This window comes from Fringilla coelebs (assembly GCF_963513975.1).
Source record: "Fringilla coelebs genome assembly, chromosome: 2".
Lineage (NCBI taxonomy): Eukaryota > Metazoa > Chordata > Aves > Passeriformes > Fringillidae > Fringilla > Fringilla coelebs.
Window position 1 is genome coordinate 110,750,637 of NC_140029.1, and position 21,095 is coordinate 110,771,731.

The 21,095-nt window shown below is 37.8% G+C and overlaps 1 protein-coding gene across 2 annotated transcripts in view; it reads left to right on the plus strand.

Annotated features, from left to right (window-relative positions):
* The window catches only part of CADM2 (cell adhesion molecule 2), a gene marked incomplete at both ends in the record, with an annotated part of 565,681 nt that overhangs the window by 435,803 nt on the left and 108,783 nt on the right, over window positions 1–21,095 (plus strand). Inside the window, one exon of one of the 2 annotated variants that reach the window (XM_084226796.1) lies at window positions 19,643–19,795. In XM_084226796.1, the coding sequence (XP_084082922.1) occupies window positions 19,643–19,795 (153 nt within the window). Of the gene's footprint in view, window positions 1–19,642; window positions 19,796–21,095 lie in introns of those variants that run through there. The other variant, XM_084226797.1, reaches the window with a different exon arrangement.

Below are 21,095 nucleotides of genomic sequence, written 5' to 3' on the forward strand. Positions count from 1 at the left end.
GGAGCAGAGAATGGCTGGTCCAGAGAGTTGTCCTGGTTCAACAATACCATGCACATCTGTGGCAATTGCAGTTTGTAGTTATATTTAGGTACGGGCCATGGAAAAATGGAATAGAATTGTCCAGAATTTTCCCAAGGAGCTCCAGACTGTGGAAATGGCTCCCACTTTTTATTAGGAAAAATAAAAGTTTACCAGTCCTTAAAATATCCTAAATTATGAGGAGGGGTTTTTTTATTATTTGTTGGGGGATTTTGTTTGTTTGATTTTTTTATTGTTGTGGGTTTTTTTTTTTTACCTTATGAGATAATAAGCTGTAGAGCACTGAGATAGTTGTGATGCTATATTTCTTTTCCCTACTTTGAGTCTGATGTTGCTAATTTACTTGATTTTAAATGCATTCTCAGATTATTTGATTGGCAGTAAAATTAATTCCCCCAAGTCAAGCCTGTTTTGCCGATGATGGTAATTGCTGAGTCATTTCTCCCTGCCCTTATCCTGACCCATGAGCCTTATGTTATATATTCTCTCCCAGGAATAGAATGTCACTTATCTTTTTGGTTATTACAATAAATCATGTTTTCTTTAGCTCTTTACTCTTTTTTCTATTAATGGACCCAGTATCTCTTGGGCTGCTAGTAAACATCATCTGCTTTTCTGAAATAGGAGTAGAAGGTAAAACCCAGGTTTATCAAAGACTTTAGAGACTGGCATAAATTTTGAGATAAGTGTGTAATTCCTACCTCTTAGGCATTTTGCTCATGCCTCATTTTTCTCCAAGCCTTTTAGACCAGTTTAGAGCTATTTTCTTCCCAGTACCAATGTTTGTTTACATGTTGCATGTGGCTGTGAGTGTAATTTCCATTTGATATTGTAAAAGCTGTTAATGTTACTTTAGCAAAGCACTTAAAATTTTGAGCTAGAAGCTTAACTGATACAATGTCAGCTGAGAACCTGTTGATGATGAGCAATGTGTTAGAGCAGAAATTACATCTGAGTAGTTCTGAGTGATTCCCTTCATTTTTATTTTGGTCAAGATCACATTCTTTTATAGTCAGAATAAAGCTGCTTTGACAGGAGGCTGACATCACAGTATAAATGACGTCATGCTTTCAGGCTCTCCTGCAATATTTTAAGGGTGCTCTTGAAAACCACAGGTTCATTTAAATAAATTAATTTCATTGTCACTAAGTTTCACTGAGTGTGGCACAGACAGAAAAGTAGAAAAGAAGGAAACAGTTTTGTGGCTGTATGTTTAAATGATAGTGCATCATGTTTCTGTTTGAAATACAGGAGACTGAAATGTGTTATCAAGCAGTTCTTTGTTATACGAGTAAAAATAACAAGAAGCACCTATTTGATTTTTTAAAAAAGCAGACAAAATAAGGACAGATCTTTATATTAAGCGGCAGAAGTCTCTCCATTAAATTTCTGGGGATGTGCTTGTAAGAGCTGCTGATCTCTTAAGAAGGTTAATGACCATGCTACAGTAGGAAGAAGCAGTTCAGCTAATGCACACTTCAGTAAATTAAAAACCCCTTTGTTGCACTCAGGTGTTCTATTCACATATTTTCATCTTGCCTTGTCCCAAGGAATGCAAGATGGCAGAAAGTTCAGCACATTCCTGCACCTAAAATAAGAATAAAAACCTCTGTTGTCACCAGAAACATGTGAGTGGAATGCAGGAAAAAGATCTGGAGGAGGAGTTGCCTGCTGCCCAGTTTAGTGGCTAGACAGGTTTCCTGCATTACTGAAGTAATAAGACATGATGGGGTGTGCATTTCTGAGCTTTGGGGGTTTTCAGGCACTGTGTCATGATGCCAGAGAGAAATAACTTGAACAGCTGCAATAATGTGCTTGTAGCACTGTGGTGCACACTGACACATGTCTCATTAAAATATATATAACTGCATTGTGATGCAGGTGTAGTGCAGGAAAGAGAGGGGATTTTTTGATTGTCCTTCACTTTATGAATTGTTCTGCTAGCATTGGCCAGTGTTAAGTATAGTGCTAAAGCCCCACCTTAAAGCAAAATTATTTGTTGTGGGTTGTAAAATAAGAACATTACCAGTCAAAATCACTGAAATAAGGGAGAGTAGGATGCACTGGTTTGTAGTCAGTGAGGAGAATAGAATTGAATCAATCTCAAATGCCACAGTAGCAAGCACATTGACATAAAGCAGTGGGACTTAAAAGGGTTTTCAAATGCCTGTTCAGTTCAGCTATTCCAGACAAACACTTTGTTCCTGTTCTTGTTGCTGCTGCCCCAGCACTCAGCAACCAGGAGATGAACAGAGCTGTTAACACTCAGCCAATTTGTGTTTCTGTGTCAACAAAGGAATGTTTTCCAGTTCACTCTGGAATGAGAGCTGAATCTTCCTCCACCTTTCTTGGTTACCTTGCCTTTTCCCAAATAACGCTCTACAGCAAATGTGTTGATAGAAGGAAAAGTCACTGTGACTGCATGGGGTTAGAAATCATGGGCTCAGTGACTCCAAACAAGGTCAAACCACAAACCAGGAACCAAAGTAGAAGCAGTTCAGTGTTTCTCAGGAGCACATTCAGTGCTTTGGAGAGAAGCATGCCAGCCTCAGCAGGAAATAGATTGCTCACTCCTCAGGATTTTGCCTTTCAGTGTTAGTTTCTCTATGAGAGGTGGATGAATCAGGAATTAAAGGTCCTATGTATTTTCTTTTAGAAGAGAAAATATCGCTTGCAAGTCTTAAAGGTGTACCTTGCTAGTATAGGTCTGTGCAACCCCTCCAGTGAAAGGAATGAATTGTAAGGCATTGTGGCCTTACAGGGTCCCTTCTTCGATTGTATGATGTTCTTGAGTAACAAAGAAGAGTGATTTGAGTTTCACAGGCATTGTATTCTTGCGTGGAAAAGTTTTGCAAATGCTGTCTCCTGTGATTTTAATAACAGAGAGTTACTTCCCCTTGAGTCGTTCTTCATTACTCTGAAAAATACTTGGTTCATCTCAGAATATTTTATGCTAGTTGTTTCTTACTAAGTAAGTGGGGCAATAACCAGAAAAGTAACTTTTTTTCACCAACATTTCACTGTGTAGATTGTTCCTTGTTACTCTCTTTGTAGTTTTACCTGTCTTACAAGATTTATGTGCTAAAATTGAATGGCGCTGCTTCAGTGTGGTGCTCTACAGAGACCTGTGTCACTTACCATTTTTAGTAGTTAGGAGCTGATATGGCAGGATTGATCTGATGATATGGCTTTGTTTTCTGAGACAGCTAAAAATAGAATTGTTTGATAGTATTCACCATGATGCTACCTAAGGGGCTACGCAAAACTTAGTTTTGTTTTCAACTAAGTTGGACAATTGTACAGGAGCTGATACCTAATTACTATGGCATTGCAATATCAGCAAATATACTGAACACGAATTTGAAAAAGCAGTGATAGCTTAAAAAAAAAGTTATATCAAAAGTTTGTGGGAGCTCACAAAGGTAATGCAGAAAAAGGCAATAACAAATAAGCCACCTCTAAATCCATCAATACATTTTTCAGAGTGCAAACTGAATGCCTAGGACTGTCCCTGTGTCTGTTCTGTCAGTCTCCAACCTCCTTTTATTAGTCCAAATAGAAGATAAACAACAAGACTGACAGCTTTGTGTCCTTTGGCATTTTTGTGTCACCATCACAGAGTAAGAGGGTATTATGTCATCACTCAAGCCTGTCAGGTTTAGTTTAGTCTGCTGTTTGTCTTAACGATTGTTTTCCTCATTTTTTTCCTCTCAGTTGATACACATACCCTGTATAGATTGTATATTGTTGATGTTACCAGAATCCATTTTTCAGAGGAGAGGTGTTTTTAACTTCAGCTGTGGAAATGTCACCCTTTTTGTTCCTGTACACCAAAATAGAAATTAGAAAAAGAAGCATCTTTTGCACTCCCTCAGTTCTGGTCTGTGCAGAGCTTTTTCATAACTCACATATTCAAACATTATTTGTACTAATATTACTAGCAACAAAAATTCTTAGATTTTTATTTTATTAAGGCTTTGTTTAGGAAACTTCATTATGTTTAACTGCTTTGGAATCTCTGTCGGTTTGAGCACTGTACATTGATGACTGGTGCCCAGTACCTACCTTTAATTGTATCATTTATGGGTGAAATAAAAGAGAATCTTAGCTGAGGTTTGTCTTTTGAAAACAGTCAAATAGGTGTGATGGGAGGTTGATGTCAGGGTCTCTAGCTTGTCAGAAGACCCCGAGAAAAGTCGGAAGGTCTCTTTTCCCAGCCCGGTGCTTGAAGAAGTCAGGGCTCTTCATTTCTCGGTCTCAAGGTTGTTTATTGTATCTTATCTATAAAATTTTTCTCCTGCCCAGTGGAGGTCTCCTCAGCAAAGCAGTTCCAGGCACTCTGTCTGCTGCCCCAGGGCGGTGTTATCTTTATATACTAAAAACTATGTATAACATGTTTACAATTATTTTCCAATACCTATCACCTATGTTAGACAGTGAGCTTCTACTCTAAACCAATCTAAAAGTGCCAACATCACCACTGAAGAGGGAGGTAGAGAAGAAGAAAGGCTAGACACGCCCAAGTCCCTCTATCTTGTCTCCAAAACCCTTATACTAAAACTCCCAAAACCTACATTAACACCCTGTGATAACTTTATTATTACACTATTTAAACTGCTGTGGCTTTTAGATCTTCATGTAAAGCTGGCAATTTGTTCCATGGTTTGTAATCAAATCCACTGGTGTTCTGGGCTGTGTGCCAGGGTCTCTGAACCCCCTGGCAGGGGTCCTGGCAACTCCAGACTCCCAAAGGGATGTCCTGAGTTCTGACAGGTTGAAGAGTCTCAGCACTTGGCTTTTGTTAATGACTTTGCAAAGCATGTGCAAAGTACTGGTTTTCTTCACAAGGGAAGCCATAGGCTGCTTCCACACAAAAAGCAGAGGTACCTTTAGGAAGTATCTGCCTCAGATTATACATTCAAGTTCTCTGAGTAATGACTGAAAAATGCAAGAAAAATTAGGAGCAGACTACTCTAAGGATAGAAAGCTGAAGAAGAAGGCATCTAAACTAAATACTATCAAGTCCTAATGAGAGGGAATAAAACCTGGACAACCAACTTCAACCTAAAGGATTCTGTTCAGTGCTTCTTGGGACTCTCCACTTTTCCCTAAAAGTAACATATAAGCCAGGTCAGATCTTGCTCATGCTGGAACAAAGACGCAGAGAAGAGGCTGCGTAGTCTAGCTGGTAGCCAGATAGCTGAATCAGTCAGTGTTTAGGAGTGGGAAGGAAGGGAGAAACTTTTAGTTGTCACAGTCCCTAATGCAAGCCAGACCTTTTGTCCATCAGTCTTCACAGAAAATGTTGTAACTATCTGTGCCTTGTACTTTCTTAATGAATTTTGCTCACGCATTTACCTACTGAAGCTATGCCACTGCAAATATTGACAGTAGGAAGCAGAAAAAAAAAAATTACCTAGCAGGTAGGGAATACAAGAAAACACCTAAATTTTTCCTTCAATTAGTATGTATTTATATTTATATGTGTAATGTCTGTATTCACACAAAGTAGGACAGTTTCCAAGGACACTTTAAATGACAGATGCCCCAAAGTCCAGCAGTGATGGCATGCAAATAGATGGTCAAGTGAGGTGGAAATTCTGGAATCTGCCCCTCCTGAGCAGGGTTGTCTAACCAGGCCCTTGTGGGTAACAGTGCATGTCTGGGACAATCACAGTTTGCCAGAGGAGATCCAGCAAGTAATTCTGGGGATGTCTGGTGGGTGAGCTCCTGGGTAAAATCAGTGGGACAGCACTTTCTTTGGGAGTTGCCCTGATGCAGAAACAGGATCCATCCTGCACTCCCAATCCAGCTAAATGGCCCAGGAGAATTCAGGCAGTTGCCTGGAGGCATTTGCACCTTCTGAGAGACTTGAGCTCAGCAACTCAGCTAGATACTTGTAATTGAATAATTGAAGAATTTCAGCAGAGCCGAAAGGTTTTCCTTAGGCACAAAGATTCATGTTTCTGATGTTTGCTGAAGGTTTTTGTTGGGGGTTTTTTTTGTTGCTGTTTTGGGGGGTTTTTTTGTGTTAAGTTCATCCCCAGCTAGAGCCATTCTTTAATAAATTGCCAGAAATATCAGAGACCAAATAATGGTTCAGAGGGTCATTGAGCCTCCTAGGTATTGCTGTAGTGGCTTTTTGACACATCTGTCACTGCTGTCAAATTTATTCCAGTAGAGATCACCTTACAAGATGATACTTGATTTACATTACCTGATTTGTTCTGTAATGGGAGAGATCAGAGTCGAGTCCTTGATTTCATTTTCACAGTGAACAATATATCTTTAATTTTAAAATGGATTATCAGCTCCTACATTCAGAGAAGTTGGCTACTGCAATCCTCATTGCAGAGCAGTGTAATCATCATTCTCATCCTACTTTATCTGTTGCAGTCAGAAATGTTTCATCTTGCCTCATTTGTAGCTGTCTTGGATCTAGATAGACACACCTGGGCCAGATCCTCAAGTAGTTCCACAGTCTTTCCCCCTCCCTTCCCTTTCCTCTGAATTTAAGCAGTCTTCAAGGAACTTTATTCTCTAAAGTGCTGTTGGGGGAGACAAAGGCCTTTTTTGCCCCTTTTTTTGGCTTTAATCCACTTATTGTTTTATGTCTGCTGGCAGAATTAGGAAGATGGATTTGCACTTGAGAATAAAATTTTGTCTTCATTCCCTGGAGATAAACCTGGTTGTAGACTCTTCTAATTATTGGTGTAAAGCTCATGATGGAGATTTTACAGTAGGGAGCTCCCCATGGTCTCCTATACAACTTGAGTGCCTTTGAGTTAGTGTTAATCCGTATGGCTCTGATTACCCTTCACCTGTGTATGAAGTTAAATCTGCTGCTATTCTTAAATCTATAGAATTGAAGTTTTCTGTGCAAGAACAGTTTTATAAATTTTATTTTATGTTATTTTATTTTATTTCATTTTATTGGTGGCAGTGGTAGTGGATTTATTTATTCTAGTCTATCTCTGGTGATACTTTCTAGGATTCAACTAGGCAAAATTTAATCTGTGAAGGAAGTTTAAAATGTAGGAGACACTAGAGAAATTAGCTCTCAGCATTTTTCTACAAAATTATTGTTTGTTTCTTTCTTTTTGTTTTTTAATTCAGCTTTTTAAGCAAGGGTTTAGTAAGTTCTGTATGATTTTTCTTTTCCTGATCTCAGAAAGAGCCTCTTGGAAATAAAAGTAATACCTTATGATTTTTATGTATTCAAGCATAGAGGATTCAAAAACATATTCAGGAAGTCAGCATTTGAAGATCTAAGTTGTCGGAGCTTCCAAAACTCAATGGTGGTTGTTATTTCTGCCCACGATGCTGTAATTCAGTGTTGATGTAACAGTTTTCTTGGGAAGCTCAAGCTTGTGCTATCCTCCTACAAGTGCCAAAAGCAGCTCAGACCAGATGACAACCCCGTAGAACAGGATCCCAGAGCATATGAGAGCTCACCTGTGTGTACTCAGACAAATATCAGTGTCGCTTTACTTCACCTTCTCACTTTCTATTGTTCTGTCTGGAAAGATTTTCACTGATTCAATCAAACGTTTTTAAAGTTCTTTATTATGCTGGGAAAAGACATGTCTGTGGGAGGGCCTACCCAGAACAGCACTCAATTCCAGAGTTGATCACATTAATCTGTTAACATTTTCCCTGTAGCAGGTAGGACTTATTTCTATGGATGGGTAGTCCTCAAACAGTTTTCTTTATTACAGTTCAGCAGAGCACTCTGCAGGGTATCAGTTTTTAATTATACGAAAGCAATTTCAAAGCCAAAAAGGTGGAGAGTAATGCCTGAGAAATGTTTGTTTGTTTGTTTTATTTTTCTGTAGCATTATGATACAGGTAAAAACTGTATGAATCAGAGATTCCTCGAAGGAACCTCTGGAGATCATGCAGCCCAACTGGATCAACCAGGGCAGATTGCCCCAGACCATGACCAGTCAGATTTGAGTATGTAAAGTTGCAGACTTCACACCTTTTAGAGATCCTGTGCGGTAAAATACAGTGCCGTAGTTCTTTCTGTGATTAAGTTTTAAGTTTGTGGAGGACTATCTCCAATGCTGGAGGAGAAGTGTGTGAGGATCCCTCCCACTGAGGAGGAAGCAGCAGCACAAACACTGAGTGATGAACTCCATAACATTGAAAAAGAGGGATCTTTCTCCCTAAATGAACTGAAGAAAGACTATTTTAGAGGAGGTAAACTGACTGAAATTTTAGGTTTTGTTTCTTTACATTGTCAGTGGGAAAGAAAAGGGGGAGGGAAAAGTATCCTGAAGGCTTTGTTCTGATTCTTATTACTCTTTCTTGTAGTTACTGTTAATAACTTTTTCTTTATACCCTTTTAAAGTTTTGAACCTGCTTTGCCTTTCTCCTAATCCTATATCACAGCAGAAAATAAGGACATTCTAGTGAGTGCACTGGTGATTCTGTCCCTTTGTGCTGCTGGGAAAGAGAAGTTCAGAGAATATTGGGAGAAGAACTAAGCCTGAAAAGAAGTGAGAGTTAGTAGATAGGTGTTTTAATATTTGATTTTATTTTTCATTATACTATTCTGATTTGATTGGTAATAAAATAATTTTACCAAGTCAATCTGTTTTGTCCATGTCAGTAACTGTTGAGTAATTTCTCCTTCTCCTTATCCTGACCCACGAGCCTTTCATTATATTTTCTCTCCTCTGTCCACTTGAGGAGGGGAGTGATAGAGAAGCTTGGATGGCACTCAGGTTCTAACAAAATGATTGATGTTGCCTTTATGGGCCTGCTTCAGTATGACCCTTGCTCTGTTCCACTGGGTGAGCCCAGAATTGGCACAACACTTGAGGTGTGATCTCTCCAGTGCTGAGGAGACTGCAGGGATCCTCTACTTGGGACTGCTGGCAATGCTCTTCCTAATACAGCTCAGGGTGCTGAGCTGTATTAGGAAGTGTAAAGTAATTTAGTGTAAAGTGTAAAGTAATTTAAATGTAAAGTGTAAAGTTATTTAAATTTACAATTGTTACATTTTTGAACTTCTGCAACAGATAGAATGTACTTGGGAGTTTATATTTGGAAATATAAAGTAATAAGTTAATTTGATGTACTCTTCCCTTTTAAAGAGTCGCTGATCAGTATTTCTGATGTATATTGCATATGTAATTGGTTTAGCCCGTTCTTCTTTTTTTTCCAGTGGCCTCATTCTTACGGAGAACCTGTCTAGCACAGAGGAAATACATTATAGAAGGAAATAAAACATAGAGGAAATAAAATTATTTACTACAGAAAATAGGAAAAAATGTTACTAATATAGATGACAATAGAGGGGTTTTTTTATCAATTAAAGATTGATGAGGAGAAGAAGAAGAGACTAGATGGATTAAAAACTGGATAAAGGATAGTTTATTCCAAAGATTGGCAAGAGCCGTCTAGGTGTGTGATCAGGAATGATGTCAAAGAAAAGGAACAATGATGAAGTATAAGAGGAATGAAAAAATGAGGAAAGGAAGGAATCAGTGAGCCAGTTAAAATATTTTCTGTTTGAAAATAAATGTGTATTTAGTACACTAAAGGCTGTGACAAGGGAAAATAATGAAATACAAAATTGTATTAAGCTTAGTATTTTAGCTTTTGTTGGAGAATTAAAAATAATTTAAAGTTATAAAACATAGCCACAAAAATTGACCACTATTGGAAGAACTCCTAGCATTTTTTAACTTATTGCTTCTTTTCATATGACAATTATGATGGGAAAAATCTATTTTTCATAGGTAGCAAACTGAAGACAGCTTAGTTTGGGTGGTTTCTTAGTGAGTCTTCAAACTGTATCAGTTAAACAAAGTGCAGTGTGAGAACCAATAGCAATATTTAATTGTTGCAAATGGGAAGGGTTAGTAGCAGTCTCTAGCTGTAAATGGGTATTACTGTCCATATTTCTTTTTTAAAATTAATGTTGTTGTCCTTTACCTCTTGCTACAATTTGAACTGCAAAAAGGACAGGCAAGAAACAACAAGAAAGAACCAACAACCATTTTTTCCCAACTCGTAAGAAAAGGAAATGCCTTCAGAAAATGTTTAATTGAAAATTTCAGGACACATTCAGTTGATTTCTGTCTAGACATCTGTGTTAAGCATGGAGAAGTTTCTTCTGGAATACTCAAATATATCTGGTGTATGTGAATGGCCCAAAAAAGTCATATCTTGGGGATAAATAGTACCACTGGTTACAGGACTCCACATCTATTATTGTCAGTATCTACTGTTTGTTAAATATATGCATTTATTCACAGTAGAGATTTTATTCTGTGAATCTATCAGTACTTGGTGTGCTGCCATATTTTAGGTATTTGTTCTTATTTATTTTCTAAATAATATTCTCTAGTACTTGGTCAATATGTCTGGCTACCACTGTGGAGTCCAAACATTTTATTGCTGCACTTGTGTCACCACATTCTTGGAATATAGCTGCAAAAGAAGTGCATTTACACAAACTAAATTTAGTCTAGAAAAGTTATTTTTTATCTTCCTCTCTGTCTTTTGTTGTAGTTTTTTTTAGGGTTTTTTTTTCCCCATTGACTATAGAGGAGGGAGACTGGCAGCCTCTTCTTCAGAGGGAGTCAAATTCACATCCTCCATGAGGGAGAAAAATGCTTAGGAAAAGCTAAAGAAGATGAATCTTTGTGAATACCTACCAAAGGGTTTTTTAGTTGGAACTTCAGGATTGGTCACATGTATGCATTTTGTGATAGGCAGGTTCTTTACCCCAAAAACATCCAGAATTACAAGATCCTAGAATGCTTCACATTGTAAAGGGCCTCTTGAGGTCATCTAGTCCAACTTGGTTCTCTGACTAGAGCAGCTTCCTATCAAAATTAGAGGTCTTGATCTTCTGCCAGTTTTTTTTTTTTTTTTTCCCTTTGGATTTGGATTAAATCCAGGATTCTCTTATCTTCTTGCTAAACAATCCCAAGTCTCTCAGCCTCAACTTGTATGAGAGAGGCTCCAATCCTTTAATTATGTGTTTCTCACACCATTTCTCACTAACAGGTTCCTTCACAGCACATCTGCATGTGGAAAACTAAGACAAATCCCACAAAAGAGGAAGCATCTGTGTTCTTGTGGTGGAGAGAGATTATCTGCTGCTCAGCTGTGTGAGAGACATCATAAAATGTTAAGGGCTCTGTCATAAAAGATGTTGCAGCCATCAAAGAGTTTTCTCCCTCTCCTTATCCTGAATCCTCCCTGGAATTGCAATAGACTCATCTCACATCTCTCCTGATACTTTGTTCCATATTTCAGTTCCCTCCTAGTGAGATGTGCAAGTCATCCCTAACAGCACTAATATCTTCAGTATTGCTGTATACATTATGCTTTGACTCTTCATTGCCACTGGGATCAATTGCTAGGTTGATTGCAGATACATTCATCAATCATTGATGATTTCTTGGCTGTTTTGTCCAGGTTCTGTAATATTTTCAAGGCAGTGACCTGTTCTTAACTGGCCACTGGAGGAAGATGACTTGCTCCACTGGCTGCAGCAGGAGTTTAGGGAGTTTGAGTGCTTAATGTAGTTAGGAAGAATGAGTATTCCTGTGTTGCTACAGGAGGGATGACGTTTATTTCTGTATCTATGTGATCAGGAAGTGCAGGAAGAACAGGGGCACCTTATAGCTGTTCTCAGGGAGAGAAAAATCTCTTTTGGAATATCAAAAAGTGAGAAAGTCTCTCCATCTTCTGCCAAAATAATATGTCTGAACAGGACTGCACTCTTTAGAAATTAGAGGACTCTGACTTTCCAAGGACTATGAAGCAGAACCATAAACATGACTTTATCATGAGTGACACTCATTCATGCCACTAAAAACACTTCCAGTGTCATGGGATCATTAAGCTTAGCTAGTAAATGGGCAGAACTTTAATGACACCTTCTGCAAGGTCAGGGAAATTCAGCTTCCTTGAGGCACGGTCAGCTGGAGACGCACACAAAAAATGCATTGCATTTGGGCAGGCCTGAGTAGAACCTGGTTGTGCAGCAGTCTTGAAAGTGTAAAATCTGTTGGAGTTATTCTGTGCCCCCTGTCCTTTAGGAGTCCTTTCATTCAAAGCTGACTAAAGCCAGTGCATGAAGGTCACCAGCAGTGACTGTGAAGAGCAGTCTCTTGACAAGGAAAAAGAGTATTATCGAACTGATGTTCTTTAAAATACATAGATGGCCTTGGTAGAGCTCTGTGCTGCTTGGCCAGCCAGTTTTCAATACCTACATAAGCTTAACTCTGCTTTGGTCAGGAGTCTTTAAGTACGGCTAACACACTGATTAGTATCAACATCAGTAGCATGAGAAAAAATTGCCTGGTCTGATCTTTGCAGAAGGACAAACTTGGAAATCTGTGTAGCTTTGTTTTGGCTTGCAAGAGGATTAGTATTTATTTCTCATTTCTACTAGATAAAGTCATTATCTAACATTTCTCACTCACAGTGAAGTCCCATTTAACCTGAAGCATATAGAAAAAAAACAACTTCTAATTTCTGTTAATCTTTCCTTAGATATATGTGGACTTATTACAGCTCTCCATTGTATTATTTTCATTTTCTTAGTATTATTTTTGCAGCAGTAGTCCATCAGTAGACCTTCAGAAATTCTCTTCCCAACTGAGAGACTGTTTCTGTGTGTAATTTACAATATATGGCACAGTGTGATGTATGCTCTTTTGGAATGTTGTAGCATTTTCTTTTACCATAATTGCAAGGATCAGTACAACACAGAATAGGATTCATCTTTTTAGAGTGGTGCTGCGTTTGAACATATAGTTAAATAATTTCCTCTGTAATCCTCAGGGCTCCTTTCCTGCATTACTGTTTTCAAAACATTCATCTCTAACTTGATGCATAAGACTACCAATTACTTTTATCTATTGAATCTCATTTATTTTAATTCTGTCCATCTCTAACCTTGCCAGATCATTTTGCAGTTTTAAGCTTTGCAGCTGTATATTTGAGAAGTATGGTTTTTAAATATTTTCTAGGCTACTGTGCTGTGGTATATGTCCAGTTGCATTAGGATAATAGGAAATCTTGTAATTCCCTGTTGAACAAGAAACCAGATGAACAGACCTTGTAAGACAATGTTTCATCCTGACTAATGTGATTTTTGTTTTACTGTTTGGAGGTATGGTTAAATATTATTCTAACACAGTAAAACAGTAAAGCATCTTCATAGTTCAAAGCCTGTGTGCTTTGCAAAGATTTGAAACTTAAATTTCTTATGGGCAAGAGAGTCAGGCCTCAGACCTTCTCAGACAGTAAATATCATCCTTATGACTCTCAAAAGACAAGAAGAAAATAAATTCACTTCTTCTTTAATGCAAGAAACATGCATTACAAACACCCTAGAAGGCAAGGTTTTCCTCTCTTTTTGCGTGTTGCCACATTTCTTGAGTGCTCTGAAAGAGAAAGAAACCAATACATAACATGATTGTGAGAGAAAAGGTAGCTCAGTGCAGAAAATCTGCCATGCAGGAAAGTTTTCTTTATTCCATCCATGAAGGGCATGTCGTCATCCTGGCCTTCGTTTGTCACTTGGCAGCAGTTGGTGAAACCTCAACTCAGCAGCTGTGTTCAAGATCATAAGTCCTTGTAAGTCACCTTAAACTCTTTTTCATTTTATCCAGATTGCAGGAAATGGAGAATCATTGTTGTTTCACTGAAGAAATTACCTTTCTGTTTGGGTTTTCCTTGCAAGCATCTAAGGCTGTGCGCCCTGATAAATAATAGATAAGGTTGTACAGGCAGGTTCTGAGTCCCCAGTGCTTTGGCCTTTTCAAGGCAAGCACAGAGTAGATGCCTCTCTTAGTGAGGCTGTCAGCACCTCTCCTGATGAAGGGAGTTTGCTGCATGTCTTTGGCAGATGCATTATGCAACATGCAAAAATTCTGAAAAATTTTAAAAAGAGGAAGCAGCTTGCCGTTTAACATTGTTCTTTAAATAAAGTAGTCAAATATTCCACCAGTGTATCTCTGCTGAAAACAATCTAGTGTTTTCTTATTAGACTGCAAGCCACACCATAAAGTAGAAGATGGCCAGCTGATTAGAGGTGGAAGTATATTTCTATTGACCCCATTATTTCTTCCTATTGATCACCAAATACTTTAGAAATGCACTGGAATGAAAGCAAAACCTATCTCCAAGGGTTCTTATGTAGTTTTTCAATTTCTAAACTTTTACTTAGTACCTTATATGAAGCTCAGTGGTGCCCCAAATTTATTAAGTACATGAATGGGTTTAAAAATTCAGTGATATTGAAGTATTCTCAACATCCAAGTGACTAAAAACTGTGAAAGACACTGTTTGGAATGTCTGTTTGAACTCATCTGCGTTATTAATCATTTTCCTAATGGGGGAAAAGCCGTTATGCATCTGCAAATTGATCAGCCTGTTCCACAGCCAATTAGCCAAAGATCCCTCCACAGTATTGCAAACTTCAGTTTATGTGATTTCCACTGATTTTACCTATAAATGATGCCACCTTTAAAGGACACCAATGGCACATATATCAGCCAATTTGACAGGTTGCATAGAAAATCTTAATTCTTTTCCCTCTACATTAGCATTACCTGTGAAAGTAGACTCAGTTTGAGGACTTTTGTCCCAGGGGGAAAAAAGTGATAGTTTCACAAATGCAGTGCTGTGGACAGGACAAGAATTGCCTCCACTGAGATAGAAACAGCCTCAGCACATGCCAAAGTAGAAATAGAAAACATGGGATTACTAAAACTTCACACTGCCACCCTTGTGTACTTGCACAAAGGTAATCAACTTGCATGACTGGAAATGAAAGAGGAAGGAAGTGGGTTTTCTTTCCACATGAAAAACAACTGAGAAGTTTTAAAGTCTTAGGAATTCAGATACCCTCAGGTACAGACTAGATAGGTTAGGCATGAATAGAATATGTATCAGTCCTTCTTCTTTTTAAGGAAATGTGGATGTTTTGAAAAGAAATGTGAATGTTTAGAAGACACAAAATAACAATACTAGGTTGGTTTGTTCCATTTATTCCCGTTCTGTCTCTCTTTTTTCTTCCTCTGGTGGTGGTGGTTGATGCAAGTTCTGTAGATGATCCTATGGGAACCTTGGTATATTGAATTCATTAGAAGCAAAGAAAAAAGGCCTTCTCAAGTATATCCAGAAACACAGCTTAAATCCCTTTAAATCTATTTCAGATCATGGTACTGCATTCAGAAAGTTGGAATCTGAAAATCAGAGGGATTGTTTCAGTTTCATAAATATTAGAAGTCTGGGAGTTTAGCGTGACCTGTGGAGTATCAGAAATCCTTCTGGTTCCAACTAATGGTTATGTTATTCCGATGAGAGAGGGAGAAGCTCCAATATAAAGAAGAAAATTTTGTTGAGTGAATCCCCAGATGGCAGCATATGTCAAGTTAGTATTCTCAAAATATGAGCAAATTACTCTAGAGAATTTAGGGATTTTGTTGTTTGTTTTTTACCCCATTCTTCAAATATATGACTCAAAATACTACAAAGATGTGGTCATTTTAGATGAAATGTCATTAGAGATGCTTCTGTGTGGCTACTATGTCTAACAGGTCCAACTCTCTTTTCTTTATGGTATGAAGTGTGGATTTTTTTCCATTTTGGCAAATTTCTAAGGTTCCTTTGTCTCTCTGTTATAATTCCTGTTGCAGGATTTCTCTTTGATAACATATGATCATTATATGATAATTTTTTCTCCTAAAAATTAAGTACAGCTTTGTTTGATTGTGAACAAGGAGGCCAGTTTATTGTGATGGTCATCAGTCTCAATAATCACTAATTAATGCAGCTGAAATACATGACCATATCTCTTACTCATAATTACCTCAACTATACAAATTATCAAGGTTGCTTGTTTCTGTGTCAGAGAACATTCTGAAAGAAAATCTTTTCCACAGGAAAAGAGAATGACAGGTAAAACAAATGAAGTGTGTCTGCTTAGGAACAAGTGTTTTATGCATAATTATTTCATGCCTTGCAAATTAACTACATCATATGTGCCTGGGAATTACAGAAAACTGAAGTAATGTACCTAGGGCATATAGGAATTTACTATGTAATTATATTTCTTGTTGCATTTTGTATTTTTCAAACAGCTTGCACATGAGAATCCAGCAAAATGATGCCAGTGCTGGTATTCTCTGTTACTGCTTTTGGCATATGTGTATTTCCCAGATGTCAAATAAATATTCTGTTTATTTATCCTTTTTCTAGTATCTCTGTAGGTATGCAAACTATGGATAGGATAATGATTAAGCAATGTAAGTTAAAATCCCCAGGAAGAGGCCAGAAGGGTCTGTTTGGCTTCTAACAAAGTGAAATGTTAAAAACAAAGGAGTTTCTAAGAAGGTTCCAAAAGAGCAGTGTTCTACTTTTTTGTGTTAAAGTGCTAATTAAATGTGTTATATCATTTTGTATTTTACTTTATGGAGCTTTATTTTAACTACTTTGGTGGAGCTGCTTGCCACTTGCTACCTTTCAGTAGCTGCCTTCTGTCCAGGCTCAGTGAGCTGCTTTGCTTCATCAGCCAGGCTTGACAAGGTTTTCCTCCATGAGTAAGACCCTGCTTTACTCACTCACAGGGCCTGAATATCATGAGTTGCTAGAATTGCCCCTGGTTTCTCCACTGTTGCTGTTGTTTCCATCACCATCACTTCCATTTAAGAAAAATGTACCTAAGACAGAAAATGGAAACAAACCAGTTCTGGCATCCATCACAACTATCAATTCCATGAAGATAAACTGGTGTATTTTTAAACAGATGAGGATATAGAAACAGTAACAGGAATGCAATTTGAAAATAAGATTCTAAAAAGTCTCTGTGTAAGTTCTCACTTTACAGCTGTAGCAGTAAAATTTGGTTTGCCTGTCATCTGCTTAGACAGGAAACTTACAAATATTCAGATATAAAATGATTGAAGAGATAGTTGTTTTTAGACCCAGAACTTATAGAAATGCTTCTGATAAACAGCTTTCCTGCAAGGAGTATTATGTTGGCGCTCTTTGCTGCATTTTTTGCAAAGGGTTGATATTTCCGCTACAAAACTTTCTTGGAGTTCTTTCAATCAAAATCCACTCCATAATGGAACATCTGATCTCATCTCTTGTCCAGTGGTTGTTTTTACCAGCCTTACACAAAATTGACTGAGCTGAGTTTTTATATTTTACAAAGGTTAAAAAAGGTGTGGAGGGGAAGAGGTGAGGAAGGGGAGCAGTAAGAATGTAGTTGATGGAAGCAGTTTGTATTTCAATTGTAGGATCAAAATGATGTGCTGTTGGCATCATCTGTAGGCCAGTTGTGCTGTAGTGGAATTCATTACTGTTCTTCTTAGGGCATGAAACTCTACACATTGTCCCATCTGTAGGAAAATATTTCAACAGATACATAAATTTTTATCACAAGGCGTTAACAACTGAAAATTATAACAAAGTAAAATGCTATATAAGATGATATAGTGCATTATTTTAAAAATAATTTCAGATTGCAGGGAGGAAAAAAATCACCACTTCCAAATTATGGACCACTGAAAGGCTTTTTGGTTTTGGTCTGTTTTAGTTTTGTTTTTCCATTTTTTCTGCTGTTGCCAAATTATATAAATAGATGTGGTGGGGATCACTAATTATATAAACAGGTGTGGTGGTGATCAAACCATCTGGAAAAACTGGAAAAAAATTTTTCTTTTTGGGGGGGGGGAAGGTCAATAGCATGATATAAACTACAATTCTTATGTCAGCTCATTTGCATCTGATTAGAATTAACCAGCTGAGGAAGGAATTCTGAGTCCCCATCTACTTGGTCAAAGATAGCAACAGCTTCACTGTTGTGAGGAGTTTTGGCTGGTAAAGCCACAATGATCAGCTTTGCTGCTGTTTGGGGTTGATAGATGCTTCCTTTATGTGCTTTTTTGTTTTTCTGAGCTTGTTTTTCTCAGCTGTTCTATCAGCTTTGCATTTTGTGGCTTCTGGTTTGCTTGCTTTTTTCCTTTAAGGTTCCTTCTCTTTTCATCATTATATAGACTTGATATTATAAGCTAAATAGTTGTGTGGTTTTTTTCTTGCTGTGGTTGGCCATATGACATCTCAGTTCTGTTTGGAATGTGTCCCTTTGATGTTCCTCGAAGAGGTTCATGGCGTGCCTTTACGTTAGGCATGATTAAGCTGCCACCTTTTAGTCCTCAGACCCTGCAGAAGAAGAAGCTGAGCTTTAGCTGGTCTACCCTGAAATAATCAGCAAATTCAGCTGAAATTTTCTGGTGAGAGCAAAACTAAGTGGCAGCCTTGGAAGAACACAAATTCAAGTGATGTTTTTGCTGAGTCTTTGCTGTATCATCTTATTTTGGTGTAAATCTACCTGGATCAACCTGGACAGGAATTGGGCAGAAACATCTAGGTTAAGTAGCAAAAGAGCCACAGTAAAACTCTTTATGTTTTTTATCATTAGAAGAGGTACACTAGACAAATCTAAGAGTCTTTGGAAACTCTAGAAAGAGGTGAGAGAGAACAGCATTAGGGACTTGAACATCTTTGTTTTTCTCACAACTGCAGGTGTAACTGTCCTTTTAAATATCATAGTCCCATTTTATTTTTGACTTTCAGAGGTTTCTGTAAAAAAGGACTCACTGAAGTTTCACACACTATCAGGCCAGACATTCCAATCTGCAGGTATACACCTAAACTTCCTGAGCTACAGAGGCTTTTTTATTGTTTGCTTAGGAGAATTACAGTGTTTGCTCACTTATGATATTAGTATTTCTGTGCTCTGGAAAGGCTTGGATAATATATACAGATTGCTAAAGCAACTTAACTACAGAAAAATAGAATGTTTGGGAATGTTTTGTTAATTTTTCAATAGAAAATGGAGCTTAATCTGAGTAAAGGTTGTAAAATACCTTCAATTTTAAAACATTAACTAAAGTGACATTTTGAGTTTAAGTGAACCTATATTCTCCTTCTCCCTCGTTGCTTCGATGCAAAAAGAAGAGATTGAATTTTTGTTCAAAATCAAAAATGGAAAGCCACTATATTCAATTACCTCAAATTGTTAAATGTACTACATATGTGTGTATAAGTGGAACTTTCAGTCTATTAGTAAAAATAAATATTTATTTACATAATTTGAGAAATAGGATAGTCCAGTTCAATATTAGTAGTAATGGACATGATAAAAATCTGTAATCAAACTATGCAGGACTAGACACAGAATTCTCAACATCTGTAAATACATGAAAAACAGGCTGGTTTTGGGAAGGATTTATTTTAGGCACTGAACAAAGCTGTGAGGGGGCAGAAATCAAAGTCATTGTTCAGATTTTTAGAGGAAGGCTGGAGTTAACTCAAGTCCTGTAGTTTCTAGGTTTATATATATTAAAAATCACTCAACACACCCCTCAAAACCTTGCTCAACTTTATTCCACAGAGGAAACAAACTGCTCTGCACAGACAACTGTGTCCACACTCCCCTACGTTCTAGGGCCTGGTTTCTCGAGGAACCTTTGTGGAGCCTCTTGTACAACATCCCGCGCTTTGTTCACGTGCTGTATCCAACAGTAATGTCAATGTTTTTGTTGTTGTTTTTCAGCTCTGAGGGACAACAGAATCGAGCTGGTGCGAGCATCGTGGCACGAGCTGAGTATCAGCGTCAGCGACGTGTCCCTGTCGGACGAAGGGCAGTACACCTGCTCTTTGTTCACCATGCCTGTCAAAACTTCCAAGGCTTTCCTCACCGTCCTCGGTAAGCACAAACTGAGCCAAGCAGAAAGAAGCAAGTGTTAAACTCCTCAGGCTCTGGCAAATTATGATAAGAATGAACTTTTCTAAGGCTTGGCAGAAGATAAATGTAAACGTCTGATCTGGTTTCCCCTGATGTTTATTGTTTCATATTGCTGGGCTGAAAAATAACATGCCTCTTACTGTTTGCACCGTGGCAGGATAATGAGTTAGGGAACACACAAACACCACGGAACGAGTGCTCCATAAAATGGACATAACCTCTACATCCCGAGCACCACCAGTGCACAGAAGGTGCATGTGTTCATCTCCTGACAATCTATTGGATAGGGCAAAGGGGAGAAAATCAGAAAGCATGAAATCAAAACGGGCTTTAGAGCTTTATCATTTTTCCTTAGCTGTGCATTTTTTTGGCTCATTCTGCTTTCTCTTTTTTTTTTTTTTGGTCTATAAAGTGCAAATTTTCACTGGGTTTGCCGCTTCTTTTATGCTTTATCCTCTAAGTGCTCTGCTGTTTTCCCCAAAGGTTATAGATACATGTAGAAAAGCAATAGATTTCAAGAGATGCCCAGGAAATAAAGTTTCTGCTCGAAGCTTTATATGATTCCATGAATGTCAGTAGCCCAATCAGCCGAAATTGCTATAGTTCACTAAAACACACCTGCGAACCTAAGAGGCTATATGATTTTAGAGATTGATTTTTATTCTTTTTCCCTTTTTTCTGTCCCTGAACATGACTCTTTCTTTCTTTTTGTTTTATTTTTATATGTGGATGGGCAGACAGTTGAATTTAATAGAACTAATGTAAGATATTCTCTGTGGCAGTAATATTCACATTAATCCAGCCAGGGAATTGGTTTTGTGCTTAGGATATGAAATACATCTCCCTTTCAGTCCCTGTGAGACTATTTTACAAAAATCTTCACAACTTTGCCATTAAGGACAAAAAGTACCCACTCAAAGCAAAATATTCTGGAATAGCAAGTGCCTATGCTTAATCTTCCTTCTGTAGAGAGGCATTTCATGATCTGAACAATTGAGGAGTGCACCAGTTTGACCTTTTAAATGGCAGAAAGACATAGAAAGGTGTTACAAAGACAATAAACCCCCCCCCAAATATCTAGCCAATATTTATTAATAAAAGTAGCTTGATCCTTAACAGTCTTTTAAGCTTCACCTTCATATTAGGGGAGGGTTTCATGAAGTCTTCCCAATATCATTTACCTACCTTCCAAGGGAGAAAGCTGCACAGTTTAGGATTCCTGCCTTTTTTCATTTAGTATTTGTAATTTCTTTTTCAAAGG